Source organism: Atractosteus spatula, chromosome 4, assembly GCF_055471065.1.
Source record: "Atractosteus spatula isolate fAtrSpa1 chromosome 4, fAtrSpa1.hap1, whole genome shotgun sequence".
In the NCBI taxonomy this organism is placed as follows: domain Eukaryota; kingdom Metazoa; phylum Chordata; class Actinopteri; order Semionotiformes; family Lepisosteidae; genus Atractosteus; species Atractosteus spatula.
In genome coordinates this window covers 67,966,075-67,982,916 of record NC_142709.1, presented here as the reverse complement: position 1 = coordinate 67,982,916, position 16,842 = coordinate 67,966,075, and the positions used below count along the sequence as shown (strand labels likewise).

General features: G+C 39.4%; 1 protein-coding gene across 2 annotated transcripts in view; it reads right to left on the bottom strand.

Moving 5' to 3' along the window:
• Positions 1-16,205, bottom strand: part of schip1 (schwannomin interacting protein 1) — a 52,188-nt gene extending 35,983 nt beyond the window's left edge. Inside the window, exons 1-2 of one of the 2 annotated variants that reach the window (XM_088914947.1) lie at positions 15,895-16,205; positions 11,327-11,911 (exon numbers count right to left, since the gene is read on the bottom strand). In XM_088914947.1, the coding sequence (XP_088771073.1) occupies positions 11,327-11,911; positions 15,895-15,900 (591 nt within the window). In that variant the 5' untranslated portion in view covers positions 15,901-16,205. Of the gene's footprint in view, positions 1-11,326; positions 11,912-14,724; positions 14,889-15,894 lie in introns of those variants that run through there. The other variant, XM_088914946.1, reaches the window with a different exon arrangement.
• Positions 16,206-16,842: the final 637 nt, after the last annotated feature.

Below are 16,842 nucleotides of genomic sequence, written 5' to 3'. Positions count from 1 at the left end.
TAGAAAAGCAATTGTTTTGAGCCATTCTTAGAAAAGTTTTCTGTCTAGTCCAAATCATTTATTTGTCTAAGCCCAGGTGTACAGAGAAAAGGATTTCAAAAAACCTCAAACACAGTTTAAACACTTCGCTCACTGATTTACATTTCCCGTTCTCTAAAGTAAATTAATGCAAGCAGTAACTTGTATACTAGAAGATCTTTTTACACACCACTCAGTAAGTAGGACCCTAGTAAAGTACTAGGTCTTCTACAGTCTTCTAACATCTTCTCTGCACAAATGTAGTTTTTGTCAGGTTAAATAATTGATTCACGAGAATTTTTTTAATTGGCAGAATACAATTAAAATTAATATTGTTAGAGAATGAACCGAGCAGCAGTCTTAAGCCTGAATATTTGTTTTCCTTTCAAAACGTATACATCCCCACACATAGACAGACATTTCTAAACCTTTAGTTGATATCTTTGCATCATTTTTCTTATTCACTCAAGGTATAAACAAACAGCTCAGCTCTTCTTGTGAGGAGCATTTAATTTATAACCTAGGTTGTTGCCCAGTTTAAGTGAGGGATGTCTTAAATATATAAGACCATGACTAAAAAAGGCTTCGACATCAAATTGAAATGTTTAAATCAGCTATGCCACATGATAAGTTTTTGATTTTGCTAACCACGTATAAACCTGTCAGCCCAAATCCCCCTAATAACACACTCTTGTCTCAAGAATTTAGGAAAGCAGCCAACACTTAGGAGAGTCGAGCAAAAAAACTGTTTCAAATTAACCACAAGATGTGAGCAGGTCATCTACTGTTCCCCTCCGGCAAACAGTAGTACAGCTGTACAACAGTGCGCTGTCCACAGCAACCGCAACTAGAGGTCTGTGCCACTTGGCCAGCAATGCCTTTCTAAAAGCAAGTGGAATAAAAAAGTTTCATTTTCAGACTTTCTTCCCCTCAGAAGCCCACAGTGCAGATTATAAATGGAACAGATGAACAAAAAAAAACCTTTGAGCAAAACTTCTTTTACATTAATCAAACATTTGAGGCAAAAATGATTGTGTTTTAGAATAAAGTTTTGTCTAACAAAAAAAACCCCAACAGAACCAATTTTTGAACTATTCTAATCTGATATATAAATCCCGATTTTTACCTGTGTTATTTTCCCAAGTTGGAGTAAAGAATCCAAGGTTGGTCACAAAGACACACAAACAAACACAGTAAAATCAAAGGCAAACGGAATCAAAGCTCAGAGAGCTGAGTGATGAGGAAACAGGAAATTCCAGAGAGAGGCAGGTCTGTGCCGGGCTCAGTGGTCAGCACTGGAGTGTGAGCACCACACAGCAGCACACGGTCTGTATCCGAGGGAACAAACAGTCTGCCACAGCTAGGAAATGGAGGCTTGTCCTACTACAGAACTCTGGGAGACATAACACAGACTGCACACCTGGAAAGCCCTGCCTTCCCTGCTTTGGCCTCCACACAGAATACCTCTCTCTCTTCTGACTGACGTGGCACAGACCAGATTTGAAGTTTGAAGGGATAACTATTCTGCCCTGAAATCAACTTAAATTAAACACTGTAAACAGCAGCGTGCTGGTTGTACCATTTCAGGCTCTTTCCTGAAAGCCTTCCCCAGCTTTCTTTCTTTCTCCAGTTATTATATTAAAAAATCTCAATTTAGCTGCAGCTTTTTAGCTTTAATTTTGATTAGCAGTTTACCTATTATTTTATTCTACATATCTATAATTCTAGAATTCTATTATCTATAATACCATAATTCTTACTGCACCACACTTTGCCCTTTTATTTTAAAATTACGATTTTATTCATTTCTTCTAAGGAGTTGCACATGCTTCCATTGAACACAATGGGGTAGGTACTGTAGCTGGGATTCATGTGGAAATCTGCATACTGTCTGTCATGGGATAAACTACTGTACATTTTCAATCTACTCAGTTTGCTGAAAAGTAAAAATAAATAAATAAACAAAACACTGCTAAAATATAATCAATGGAAAATGCACACACACCAGTTTAAAACTCCATTTAAATTCCAGGTTGATGAACAGGCTTGCTACAGGGAACTATGAAGAAGAAAGGGTGCCATTGCACAGGTTACAACACATCTTAATTGCTGTAATCTGAGTCTATCTCCAGGGCACAGAGAGTGTGTGTCAGTGGTTTTTCAAGTGAGCACCGCCCCTTTGAAACTGCACACCCTGCAGGATCATATTCTGCTTGAGTGAAACTAGTCATGTATGCAAACTGCACGGAAATTGCTGAAAGCCAGCGACAGCACAGCACAGGCGAAGTATGTGGTTTTCCAAAATCCAAAATTAAGAGTCAGACAAGAGCCAATAGGCTTTTTGCCCATTTTTCAGTGCCTGCTTATTTTTTATAATTATTATCATCAGCAGGATCATTGAAGGGGCCCTTGACTTATTTCTGAAGCATCTACTTTAAAACTTCCAGTAGAGCTGTACGCACTTAGAATTAAATTAGAAGTAAAACTCAGTAAGAATGACAGCAGCCTTATGAATGAAAGGAGAACAAAATAAAAAAAATGAATATATCACTACTACATTCTAAACGACAATTATTCTAGAAACCACATAACCCTGTGTGTTGCAGGTATTATTAATAATATAACTACAGGAATTCATAAATAGATTATATCAGTTAAATATAATATAACCTATAAATGTTTTAGAATATAACTTATAAATATAATATAATCATTAAAGACCTGATGTCTAAATATTGGGAGCTCTAATATAATATATTCTTGTGTTACAGCCTCAGGTCATATGAGTCAATGTAAAATCCTCAAATAAGCCTGTGAATGAGGTGTCTATATCTGTGAAATGTGCGCTGGGTTTAAATTATTTTACAGAAGTAGGAAGCCTAACCTATATCACAAAAACCCCCACACAACCCAAGGCCAGTTTAAACATAATTTTTAACAACAAAACTCTGAAGAGGCTATCATTTTCTCTTGCGTCGAGTCTTTTAGAAACCACACCATTGAGGAGCAAGCAAGTTTGTGTTTGAAATAGTGAAGAGGGGATTAGACGGTTATCGAGCAAAGGACACAAAAGCTCAGAAGCATACAGTATGCAGTGTCATCCACTAAAATGAACACACCCCAAAATCACAGGACTATCTCTCTGCACGTCCATCTCCCCCATGTGCTTAAGATGGAAAAAGGCCAAACTACCAGACTACCAGCTGTGTTTACGCCTGGTCCATTTTGTGACTAAATGTTATTCATCATTCAATTTGTTCCATTTCAGAGGATGCACAGTTTTGAAATGTGTCTCTTTTACTACAGACCTCCAAAGAGGGTACTACTACTCATTGCAGAGATGTTCAAAGAGCAAAAACAACAAAATGTAATGTTAAATGCTGCCTAAGGCAGAGGGAACAGATGCAGTGTGATGTCTCCAGGCTCCCTGGTGTCAGCAAGGTCAGTCTCCCAGGTAACTACTCCCATGCCTCATCACGAGGCAGAGCCAATTACTGTAGGAGTCTCTGATGAAAAAAGAAACACAAAGACAGGCCCAGCCCAGCAGAGCAGAGCGCAGCAAGCACAGGCTAGGGTGAGCAGAGATGGCTCTTTCAAGGTGGCTCGTAATCCTATTACACGCATGAGCAAGCGCCTGGGCGGTTCTCGCTTTTGGCTGAATTTTAGAACAGGAACTTAAAACAGAGCATCGAGGAGAAAGCTAAGATCACAGCATTTCAACTGATTGGCAGCAACAGGCTTGCTTTCAGCTGCATCCATTTTAAAAAAGGTAAAGCAAAATAACAGGTACCTTTTTATCCATAGGCTTCTGAGCTAAATAATTAGGATACCACATTGGGTTACTCTATAAAGTCACCATCCTACACTTCACACAAGATAATTGTGTAAATAAACTGTAGTGTCATTATCAGTCCATTCACCTATTATTAGAAGGCTGTTCATTCCTGGTAAAGGTTGTGGCAACCCTGAGTCTATTCCAGAAGTACTGTATCGTGCACAAGGCAGGGCTACATCCTAAACAGAACACTTGTCATGCCATAGTCTAACTCGGTGCATATCCTATGTTTGTTTGTTTTACCTCACTCCTAAATTAAATAAATAAATTGACACAAAATACAATTTATATACAGCACTTACATTAATTGCACCCGTTTACCAAGGTGTCTCCCCACATCATTCCAGCAAAAGAAGCTTTTTGTGATGCATGGAGCATGGGCATTTCATGACTTTAGTGAACTGTAAAGCTTACAATAAGCAATCTCACTTATTCTACTGGTCCTTTAACACATGGAGGAAATGAGTTTAACTCAGGAATATTCTGACAATCATTTGACAACCAAAAAAGAATTTGGATACATCTTGCCGTATTATACAAAAAGCTGAACAAACCATCAAGCTTGCTGTGGACAATTCTATGATCTGTCAAGATTACTAAGCTGATTACTAAGCAAACATATTCCTCTCATTTGCATTGTCACCGACATTCGAATTTAATGTCTGAAGGTGAAAGTGTACTATGATGGACTGGAGTCCCGTCCGGCGTGTATTCTGACTCGTGCCTATTGCTAGCTGGGATATGTTCGGGCTCCTCTGAGACCCTCAATAGGATAAAGTGGTTAGAAAATGGATGGATGGATAATGCTTGCAGTGCTACATACAGATGTATAAGACAAATTAGACTGCCACCATCCACAGAATTGCAATGCATGCCCACCCCTTTTCAAAAGAAATCGGGGTGTACATAACATCAGATGATAAAGATTCTATACCTCAGACTTCTGACACAGACTTCTGCTTCTGTCCAGAGGACTCGTTCTTCTTGATGATGGAAAGGAATGCAAGGCCTAATTCTGCTTTGGAATACTTAAGAATCATCACTGATGAGGGAAACCATTATATGTTTATGAATCAGTCAATATAGTCACAGTGATTCAGGCTTATCCTAACCTTAATGACCACCATTCCTTACTTGTGATCTTAGGCTACAGAATAAGAGTCTGTTTCAGAGCTGGCCAAGTGCACAGTATGTATCTGTTGGGCACTTACAATTGAGTGCCCAGATGAGCTACATACAATAAGATCATATACATCTGGGGGAAGCTTTCTGGAATAGTACTATATAATTTCCATGAATATATTCCTCTGAAAACCATAAATATTGCATTTTCTCTTTCTTTACAGCCATCCTTGTATGCTTCTGCTAAGCATTGGCATGTCAAAGGCATTTTGTTTCTTCAGGGCAAATAGTTTGAATCTTTAGAAAAATACACTATCAATCATCTCAAAAACACAGGATATTCAACACAGTGAATAAAAGGATGTTTTTCACCCAAAACGTCTCTTACCTAAGGACAACGTAATGTGAGGAAATTACATTTTCTATGGTGCTTATTTCAAGCATAAGCAGTAATATTTTATTAACATAAATGCATCAACAGGTTTTGCCAAGCCCTGTTAAATTCTTATATGTGTAAAGAACAAGTCCATTTTGAGAATATAAGCCATAAATCAAAAAAATTAAATAATGTTCCACATCAGTACTCTATAGTTCAGGTGGGTAGCTGCGTCAGCATGCATACTGTAGGCTGCAAAGGAACAAGTAATAGGTTTATTCCATGCTGAAAAGAGAAAAAAAAAAACACAACGTTTCGGCCGTGGAGCCTTCTTCGGGTGTGAGGTCTCACACCTGAAGAAGGTTCCACGGCCGAAACATTGTGTTTTCTTTCTTGGAATAAATGGAATAAATGTAATGGAATAAACCTATTACTTCTTCCTCAGTCAGTATGCTTCAGTAAGTAATAGGCACGGAGTAAAAGTAAAGATTATGTTGATCGAGATATTTTCATAACATTCTTATGTTCCCTAAAGGAAAGGAAGCGATTTTCCTTCTTACACATAGTACTATATTGCCTCAATGTGAGACCATTCACTTCCAAAATAGTCAGTGAGAGAGTCTCATTCAGAACGAGGTCACTGAGGTATGATTTAGATGGACGTTAAGCATGTGTTTCAATTCGTACTCATGCACACCTGAAGCAGACTCAACAGTCGAATATAGAATAATCTGTTCAATTTTGTCAGCTTATTTCTTTCAAGCAACATCTGGATAAGATCCTGAATCCATTAGTTCCTGGCAAGCGGACTAAATTTGTTGAATGGTCAACTCTCATTTGTATGCTGTTTTACATTTTTCTTCCTTTCACCTGAACAATTCAGCAGAACAAGCATTCTAGTAGTCTGAAAACATCTACTGCCATACCACACACAATTTCAGCCCACACTGGAGAGAAATGTCAAGATTTCACTGTTGTCAATCTTGTGCCTGAAGAAAGATATGATTAATCACCAAGCTAATTAAATTTGACACATTTACAATTTTAAATCATTAATCACAGTTTCGCGTTGGAATACTTTTTCAGTGGTTGTCATGGAGGTTTAGAATACTGTAGCAGAACAATGTAAAAGGCTTCGTAAACTCTTGCAGTCTTCCGTAGGTGTTGGAAGGCAGTTCTAATCATCCAAGCGCAGAATCTGAAAAAGATGTTGCATAGCTTCTGGGATCAACTTATTTTTTTCATCCAGAAGAGAACATGGGAGAAGACCTGTGCAGTTTTTAATGCTAACAGTTTTCAGGCAGCGGGCTACGCTGTCTAAGCATTTTTAACTGTCTTGTTATGACAACATGAAAAAATCCAGGAGCACAATTCTGATAAATACCAGAGATTTGGGACCACTTACTGTACATACTTGTTTACTTCCATGACAGGACTGATTTCAGCAAGCTGGCTAAGTAGCTTCTCAAAATCAAATTAGAAAAACCCGGTTTTGTTGACCAATCCCATGTCTTACGTTTCTAAAGAGCACATCTTGTAACAGATTTTTTACCGGAGTGCAGCAGGAAGAATGTAGTTTGGCGAAAAATCTGAAGAGTATTTTTTCTCAGGATCCTGATGCATTTCACAAGACATCTTCAGCACAAGCCCTGATGCTACTATCAGTGTGAAATTTAAATATTTAAACCCACTTTAAAAGCTTTTCTCTCCCAGAGGACTAGCACAACATGAAAAAGTGTGATGTGGGAATGAAAATCCTTTCTGAGTTATATAATGGTGTACCCATTCTTTCAATTAAAAAATATGAAACCCAGAGTCTCACATAATGCAATTCATTTTAAACACTTTCAAGCTACAATAAATCTTGGGGATCCCTTTTTTCATTTTAAATGTAGACATTCATAAAGAGCTTTAGCCAATCCCCCGTTTGAAGAATTAGCCTTTCTTTAAAAACTGACATTAAATGGCTATGCGTTTACTGTACTGATCTAGGATTATATTAAAAGTACAAATTGTGATGATAAAGATGCTCTTGTTAATTTTAGAGTGCTCACTAGGGGCACTCTAAACAAGCAAACACCAACTTTAACCGTGGATTAGACAGCTCTTCACTTATTGATCAATAGTTAACCTTATTATTTCAGATATTTACCATGAACGAGTAAGCATTCCAATACACTGGTTGTATATGGCAAATAAAAAATCTTAAATCTTGAAGAAGGTGACAGTGTTAATCCAATATCTATGGATATAAACATAAAAATATATTTTTGCTTATTCCATATGGCTTCATGAGCGGGATTTAGAGTATTTCAATTTTATTGACTATTTTGGACTAAATTGAATGGTAAAATTAATATTAATGGTAAATACAGGTAAATTATGAAGGTGTACATTTCCTAACAATTATCCTGTTATGCCACACAGTGTTAGTGCACAATTCACAATGCCAGTTGACAGAGAATGAAGGAACGCTAAATTTGTGCATTACAATTTATGGACTACCCTCCACTGTTGCACCAATATTTGCACTAAGAAATATTTCAGCACAGCAAATCCAATCCAATTCCAAACCCCCTACTGCCTCCAGTTCCATTACATACTGAGCCTGTCGTGTCTTCATCTTTCTGCAGCCTCCCAAGCAAAAGTAAACAGCCTGCACACTTAAAACACCTGCTGCAGCAAGCAAGCCCATCTAGTACATCTCCAAATAAAACCATGAAATGACAAGGAAAGATCACAGCTGTGTTCAATGTGTTGGTGTGAACTGAACAAACCTGGGAATAAAACGATTTACGAGGGTTTTTTCTCTGACTGCAGAGTAGATTTCACTTAGCGTGAAAAACCAAGAGGGAAAATCCGATATGCAAATGCAGGCTTTTTTTCCAAGCAACTTTCACAATTACAAAAGCATTTATGTGGCAGATGGATGCTAATTGATTAGTGGTACTTACTGTATATTCCTGTGTATATGCACAAAACCCGGGTTTGTAAATGACCTTTTTACATGGAATAAATGTCCTGACATGTAGCACCTCTAACTGTGCAGTGCCACTGGGCGGTGCACATTGCTTACAAAGAACATTAAACTGCGGCTTCAGCTATCAGCTGAGGAATTCCCTGTTGTGTGGGAAGGAACAAGAAATACTTTTAAATTCCTGAAATACTTAGTGCTGTCTCTCCTGGTTTGTCCTGGGATGAAAGAATTGCTACACAAGCATTGTTTCACAGTTGTATGGAGACACTGTACTGTATGATGAAACAAACTCTCAGGAACACAAATGAAAAGTAAGAGGTGGCACTTTAAAAGCACAAGACCCTTTTTTTTTTGCAGAGGGTGTGAGGTGTCTGGAAAAAACCTGCCAAGACATGATGTGGAAGTTGATTTTATTGGCTTCTTCAAGAAATGGATGGGTAAGATCCTAAAATCAATTAGCTCCTTGGAACCGGACAAACAAGATAGGCTGAACAGACTCTCACTACCAAAATCCATGTGTAGAGACTACAGAATTATCCTTCCCTAGGCAAAATACTGTTCTACTGTAATAACTGAGAATTTCGTAAGAGACGTCTTTGGTAAGACAACTGAAAAATTGTCAACAAAATGAACTGGATTTGAATTATTTTACTGATTTTTGCAACTTGCACATGGATCCTCGAATTTGAGAAAAAGCTTCATTTACAGACAAAATTATTCAGAACACACTGACTGTTGTTTGTTTTTCAGAGTTCTACAAAGGATTTAACGTTATTTCCAGCAAATTAACTTTCCTACACTCATCTCTGCTTATCATAATTTATCTTAAATTTCCTGAAGTTGAGCTGTTTGGAGTGTTTTGTCAAAAACAGTGAAAAAGAAACAACATGCTGTTGACATACATGAATATACAAAGGAAATAAGAACATTGTATTTTTAATACTAAGATCTGTCCTCGATATTTATGAGGCCCTGAAACCACTTGTAGGGATAGGCAATAACACAGCTCTCGTAAATGAGAGTTCATGATAATCTATGTACTTTGTGGCCAACCAAGAGTGAAAGAATCGTCATTTTGCTCATACTGCATTCAAATTCAGTGGAAAGATCAGGGATGGGAGTCTGGAATAACAAAAAACTCTACATTCCAAGCATACCGTGTCAGATTTTACAGCTGTTAAAATCAAGTTCCTGAGCTCTGTGGAACATCAGGCAGTGCCTGACTCACTCATAGAAAAGGCAAGTGTTCTTATCTCTTTTCCCCACAATAAAGAAACCAAAGACTAGAGAAACAATTCACTCAAGAGCACACAAAAAACATGTTTTCATGATTTCAATAATTAACGGGCAAAATTTCGTCTCTGTATTTAAAACGTCACAATATCTCACTTAGCAGATAAACGCGTTTTTAAATGGAATCACTTTTCCATAATTGCTAAGATAATGGACTTTAACCTTAAGTCTCGTACTGACATGATATAAAGCAGCTTCCACCAATAAGTCTACAAATGATGCAAAAGGCAATCACCAATGCAGGCCTGATAACAGGACTTATCAATACTAGGACTGTGTTATCTGAGTTTTGAACCAAGAACCTATTCCCTAAACATGGTGCTATCTAGAGTACAAGGTGGATCAGCATTTGTGAGGACAATGTTTATTAGTCAAGGTCGCCTGTGAAACAAACACAGAACAGTGTGATACTTGTAGGCATTAAAAAACAAAGTGTACCGTGGCTCTTGGGCTGAAATGTAGAAAACGTGCCTATAAATCAAGATACCCGGGTAGGGAAAAAAGTAAAAAAACAACAAAATTTTAAAAAACCGTACCGTATTTTATGCATTCACATTTTTTACTGATGAATGCTCACAAGCATAAAGACGACTGTGGCTCTCTATAAAAATGTGACGCAATCATAGTGACACCAAGATGAATTTTGAAAGGATGCTTTACCTTGGCCCAGACGAAAACAGCCAAAACCAGCAAGTCAGCACCGTTAGCTGCATCCCGCATTGCAATAGCGCCCTCTAGTGCGCTCCAGTTTTAATACAAATAATTCCAGATCATCATTTTTCATCTTTAGCTGCCCAAGAGGGTTCAATACGTTTACATTCACATTTACCCATTTAGCGGAGGCGTTTATACAAGGCGACTTAGACTCGCAGTCAAGATACAAAGAATACCTGTTGAGTAGATTACTGTAAATACGTTCCACGTTATTGTGTCAAAAAAAAGTATAAAATCAACGTGAATTATGCTTAGTTACTTGCAACTCGGTTTCTGTGCATTATAATCTATATACTGTATAATAACACTGAACGTTCAGCATCTTTAGAGGTTCCACAAAAGCAACACATGACATTAAAATGTGTTTATGTGCTGTATATATATTTATAGATTTTTAGCAATACGACTAATAAGATAAACAATTCGCTTGTTTGCAGATAAGGAGATATGATTTATTTACCTGTTACCATAATGACCAATCAGACACTACTATTACTGGCCCTGTATGTTAACTCTGCAAATAAAGGAAAATACTTGTCCACTGGCATGAACAGAACACCTGTGGCAATAACAGCTTTGAACCTCATTAAAAGAACTACTGGTAGCAGCTGAGTGTTCAAAACTGCCATTTCTGCTGCTTACTTGCAAAACTAACCTCTATCCACAGCACAGACCACAAAGCTAGAGCGGATCTCCACAGCAAATTGCAACTGCAAACAGAAATAAAATCAATAGATCAAACAACTGTTCTTCTGAGAAGCAGTAGGCTACAAAGAGCTTAACACTGCACCTGAATCCACATTTCCACTGGCCTAACATTTTGGCTCTCTGAAACAGATAACAGATGGGACTAAAACACGATGGACTCTTACACAGATACAAATGGGCAACACTGGACAGGAATGGCACTGCACAGAACACAAGTCAGCTCCGTTTACACATGCCGGATACTGGAGCAGGAGCTCAAAGACATCAGGAGGCAAGGACTCACTGAGGTGTAATTGGTTTTTCCCTGGCTCTGGTTTTGGTTACGCATCTCCTGTTCCCGGAACTGCAGGCCAGCCAGATGCTTCTCTAGTGCTTCCCAGTCCATGGTGGGTAGCTGAGGTTCCTCTGCGGTGTTAGTTCCCGAGCTCTCCTGCCTGGGGGAGCCCACACCCCCTCCTGTTATCCTCAGGGGCTGGCTGGGCTGCTGAAGTGGTTTGTTTGCTTTAGCTCCCGAGTGACTTGGAACAATATTGCCATTCTGCTTCAGTTCCTCAGGAGCAGGGTCAAGGGGAGGAGGAGGGGTGGGGCTTTTAACATCTTGGAACTCCTCAGCTAAACTCCTGCTGTTCACCGTTTTTCTGTAGCCCTCGTTGTCTGCGTAATCCCCATACTCGCTTTCCCACTCCTCGATCACCTTCTTCTTGTACTCCTGATAGTCCTCATCTTCCTCGTAGTCTTCTAAGGTGGCCAGGTCCAGGCTGGGAGAAGACTTGTACTCCGAACAGGGCGTTACTTTGTTGGAGTTTGATTCAGAGCTGGAGCGACTGCCGGCATCACTTCCCAAGTCCATACCATCCTCTCTGTAATCCTGAAGAAGGAAACGAAAGAAGAGGGAAAGGGACGTTACCAAACGGGGTTTAACAGAACAGCGGACCCGAAACGTTTACACCTCTCACGTGTCAGTGAACACCCAGCGGACTCAAGAAAACCACGACTGTTTTGCACAGCTGGGGATAAGAAGTTCAGAACCCTTCCAAAGCAAAATTACATGGATAGCATGCAAGCTGCTTATGCTTTTCTGGTGAGCAGCTTAGGAAAAAAATGCATTTAGTTTCCACATTAGAATGCAATATCTCAGAACAGGTCCTGCAACAGGCATTCATTCTGATGTTGCTCAAGCCTACGCTGTTTCTGCTCCACTGAAGACTTGCCTCAGCTTAGACGGCAGGTCACACCTCCAGGTAGCTGCGACCAGAAGGCCATGGAGTAACAGAATGCACGGCAGAAGCATAAACATCCGAGTTTAAACTAGGTCTGCCCAGTACAGGACAACCTGGTCCTGTGGTTTGCTTTACACCAAAAAATATAACTGCATATTGCATCTCAGACTTAAATAATAAGAACCCACTCCATGTTATAAAAGATGTTTGATCATTTCAGACCACTTGTACTGATTGACTAATGCCTACTGTACATCTGAGACATAACAAATAGTAAGTCTGTTACAGCAGTATCTCCAATGCAGGATGGTCGTACTTAGTAATTTGGTGGAAGTGAGCAGAAAATGCCCATGGCTCTGAATATTTTGATGTTAACCATTAACTGCAGTGGTTTTCCACCTCGAGTGAAGTCAAAGGACAGCCAATCACACGTGCTCTATACATGCTCAGAGGAGGCAGAAGGGGACAGTAGATAACCAGCTGTAGTGATGGTAAAATGGGGTGCAGGTGTCCACAGGAGTCATCAGACATTTTCTCCACAGCCTGGGGAACTATGGAAGACGAACTAAATCCGAAATGTTTCTCACCCTGCTGCAGAGTTGGTTACAGGCTACAACAGGCCATTATCTCCTGTCTGTTTTTTTTTTACTGCTCTAGGTTTTCACAGTTCTTTGCTAACAGTGATGTATAGGAAACCCGAGAAAGGATTTAATGGAACAGTGACCCTCAACAAAATGTGATGATCTGCCGTGGTGCACAGTGAGATCTGGGCCACTGGATGGCCACAGGTGGTGATCTGTAAAGGAACTGTGTGTTTGCTTTATCATGATTTACAAGGCAGGATGCTTGCATACAGCAGCCATTGGGAATCTATATGGCCAACTGGTGCATACGGCCATCTGTCTATGGAGGACAGCACTTTGGGGAAAATGGTATCCCCAATACTATTTTAATATGGATAAAGGGAGAAGGCAAATTTACTTTCACAGCCTTGGCAAACAGTAGTCATGGCCCTATTGAACAAATCAAGTTGAGATCATCTGCCAGAAAAGTGGTTGAAGACTACGATGGTACCAAAAATAACTGAGGAAAGACAAAGTGAAGACACATTTTATCCTACGGAAATTACGCAATTAATTGGTGTTTTTCAATAGATCTTAGTATTTTTTGTAATCGTATTACTGTACAGTACTGAACTATAATAGAAAAAAATAAAATCATTTAAAGCACTAAAGGACGTTTATTTATACTGCAATGGATTAAAGACTTTGTGCTTAATTTCCTTAAACCTCGGACACCACGCTGATTATGCACCAGTATATCCTTACGCCGTCTATTTTTGTACTCTAAGCCTGAAACTAAACACGGTGGACTGTATTTTAGGGGAATGACATTAGTTCACGTACTTTGCATGCAATAGTTTGCAAAAAACGGGCATTAAGGGCTTGAACCCAGCCTAGAAGCATTCACAATTACAAACCTGTATTTGCCTTTCCGTACTAAGTACATTTCGGTTGTGTAGTTTATCACAAGGGGAAAATAAAAAGAAATGATTACAATTCAGATCTCATTCTAAACAAGTTTCAAAATCCATCGTACTTAAACATAGCTACTTGTTATAACTTTATAACACGTCTCAAGTTAATATTTTTCTATTGAATTAAAAAATAAAACCTTGAATCCAAAGGCAATGCTAGAAAGGTACAACAGAAGCAAACCGATCTGCCAAGCACATTAAAACGCATTACGCACAGGACGAGAAGAGGCGCGGCAACACCAAGAATAGCTCTATCTTTCATCGGATTCCATAAATCTCTCTCTCTGCAATGTTTGTTTCTAAGCAGTAGGATTACAGGGCAAGAGATAGAACCATAACAAAATCGCTGTATACTGCGTAAAAAAAATGACATTTTAAACATTCGATACTGTTTCTTCAAGGGGCTGGGTATTCACTGCTTACGCTACATTTCCATTACCAAATCCCCGAGTCGCCGGTTTCTAAGGAAGTGGAAATAGCGCAATCAGGTCATGATCCAGACAAAACAATCTCCACGAAGAATGGATAGACTCCGGGAAGTATATTCTCAGAAGTTTGCTTTTTTACCCCCTCCTAATCGATCCCAACCCCCGCTCCTTGGATTAGTCACACTTCCCCGGGATATGTTGGCTACATCATAACCTCACGAAGACGAAAACTTCGCAGCACTGCCACCCAGACAAATATTTTACTCAGCACAACCTCCCTCGTTGTCTTAGATCCCACTGTCAAAAGCCTTCTGATATTTGTAACGGAGGAAATCGAAAGCAAGTTTCAACAACAAAAAAGACCAACGCATCGGATGTAATCGGGAAAAGACTTTGATCATTGCAACAAAATCACAACACAACCTGAATTACAGTGCAGTTTTGCTACTTTCATTCACATTCTCGTCCTAAACGTGAACATGTCGGAGGGTCTTACCACAGAGCACATCGGTTTACAACGTCCCCTTCCCGAATCTGTGAATGAAGTTACTGCCTTTATGGTATAACTGCGGTGTGCCCATTGCGGTGTACCGAAGAAAGATTCAACTCTGAACTATTAATAGGACCTTACGAATGGAATCGTGTTTTCATAGGCGACTAGCTACCCACCAGAGCTGGAAGTTATTGAAAGGGAAAACCGTGGGAATCCTGTTTAAACCCGCACTTGCTCTCCTCTTAAAAGGGCAACGACTCCACGAAGGATGCATTTATGCCGGCGGTACACGATCTATCACAGAACGATCACGAGATGAAATGAACACACGCTATCAATATTTAGAATCTTTTTTTATATAGAGATAACATCAAAGCAGTGTGATCCTTACGGGATTAAGATACTGTGGACCTGCTTTAGTTTTTTCCAAGGAATGAACTACCCCTCCCCCTATAGAAAGAGATTTTGCATACAATACTGTACATGCACAATTAGCTCAAAATAATTGTTTTGACAATCGAAGGAAACGGGAGTGTAAATGTTTTGATGTTTCGAGTGGGAAAGCACCTATTGTCGCCTTCTCCTTTTTTATGTGTAACACTTTTAATGCCAAACACGAATTTTCACGGTGACCCTGCTTATTCTCAATTTTCATTCTAATGCTTTCCTTTCTGACGGTAGTAACCGGTCCCCAGTAGAACACAAACCCCAACAACTAACCAGCAAGCCAGACCGGGTCTATCCTTTAACCCAAGGCAACTACTGATGGTGTTAACCTCTTTCTGGATTCGGAAAAAAAAAGTGGAATCAAGGTCTGTGTAATGCAAAGTCATTCGCTGCATCCCAAAAAGATGGAACGACCCAAAAAGAAGTCGTTTGTGAGCTAGTGCAATAATAACAAAAACAACAGAAACAACCACAGTAGTCATAGAAGTAGTAATAATAATGCTTTCTGATCACAAATTGTAGGCTTGAGGTGATACATGGATTTTAACACGATGCAGACTTGACTTATGTTGACATGCCCAATATGCAAAACACCAGAGGATAAACAAAGCGTAGCTCAAGTAAATTACATTAACAAGAGAAATATGTTTCGAGGCAGATATTCTATGCAAACTGATTAGGCTAAGTTAAAAAAAACCAACATTTATCACTAAGTACTGTACTTACAGTCATCTTCGAAAGGTTCCTCTTCTCAAGACATTTTCACTGTGTTCTAAAATGATTTCAGTAAATTAAATAGGCCTTTAATAAAAACGCACAAGTAACACCAGCTGCTACCAAATCACACAATATAAAGTCGGCACGATGTCATGAACGTCTGAGATATTTTTCATCGCCTTCCCCTTTGCAACCCAACCCTCAAGTACTCTAGAGATTGAGTTCACAAATAGATTTAAAATCGCCGGCTTCCAAGCATTTAGTGTTTTTTCATTTCCCGGCTGAAGCCAGATCCCGGCATAACAAGAAGTAGTGGCAATGTATTTCAATTCCCCTGCAAAGCGCTCGTTCTTCTAGAGCCTGGGACTACCCCTCTCAGCACACACGTAGCGAAGCATCCTTTGAACCGGCTTTTAACCCTCCAAATTCGCTGCCTTCGACTCCAAGCAGCAGTGAACGCAAGGGAGCCAATCCCTCTGTCAAAAGCCCAGCCTTCTGCACTCGCTGACCTTGCGAGAGAGAGAGAGAAAGTCTGCTAAACTGAATTATTCATTGCACATCCGCGTCCTAATACTTTCGATGCAGTTTTTAAACTATTAATATTATATGATTTTTTTTTCATTGCGTAATTCTTGTACTTTTTGTGTGCTAATCCGGCCACTAAAACTGGTTAGTTCGTTTGATATGTACAGTAGATCTTGTGTTATTTCTGGAAGGCAGCTCTCAGAGGTGTCCCTTACTACGTGAGCCTCCAGCCGCCAGTGCCAATACAATTAGTCACGGCAGCAGTGCAATACGAAAATCGCTTGTACTTCGTTTCTTGAGACGCTTATTTTGCAGGTGTCTCTAACCGATATTACTGTGGTACTTCAAACGTTTTGAATAGCATGTCAAAACAGTAGCAAAAAACAAACCCAAAACGAGCACACACACAGAGATAAACAGAGCAAGGTGAGA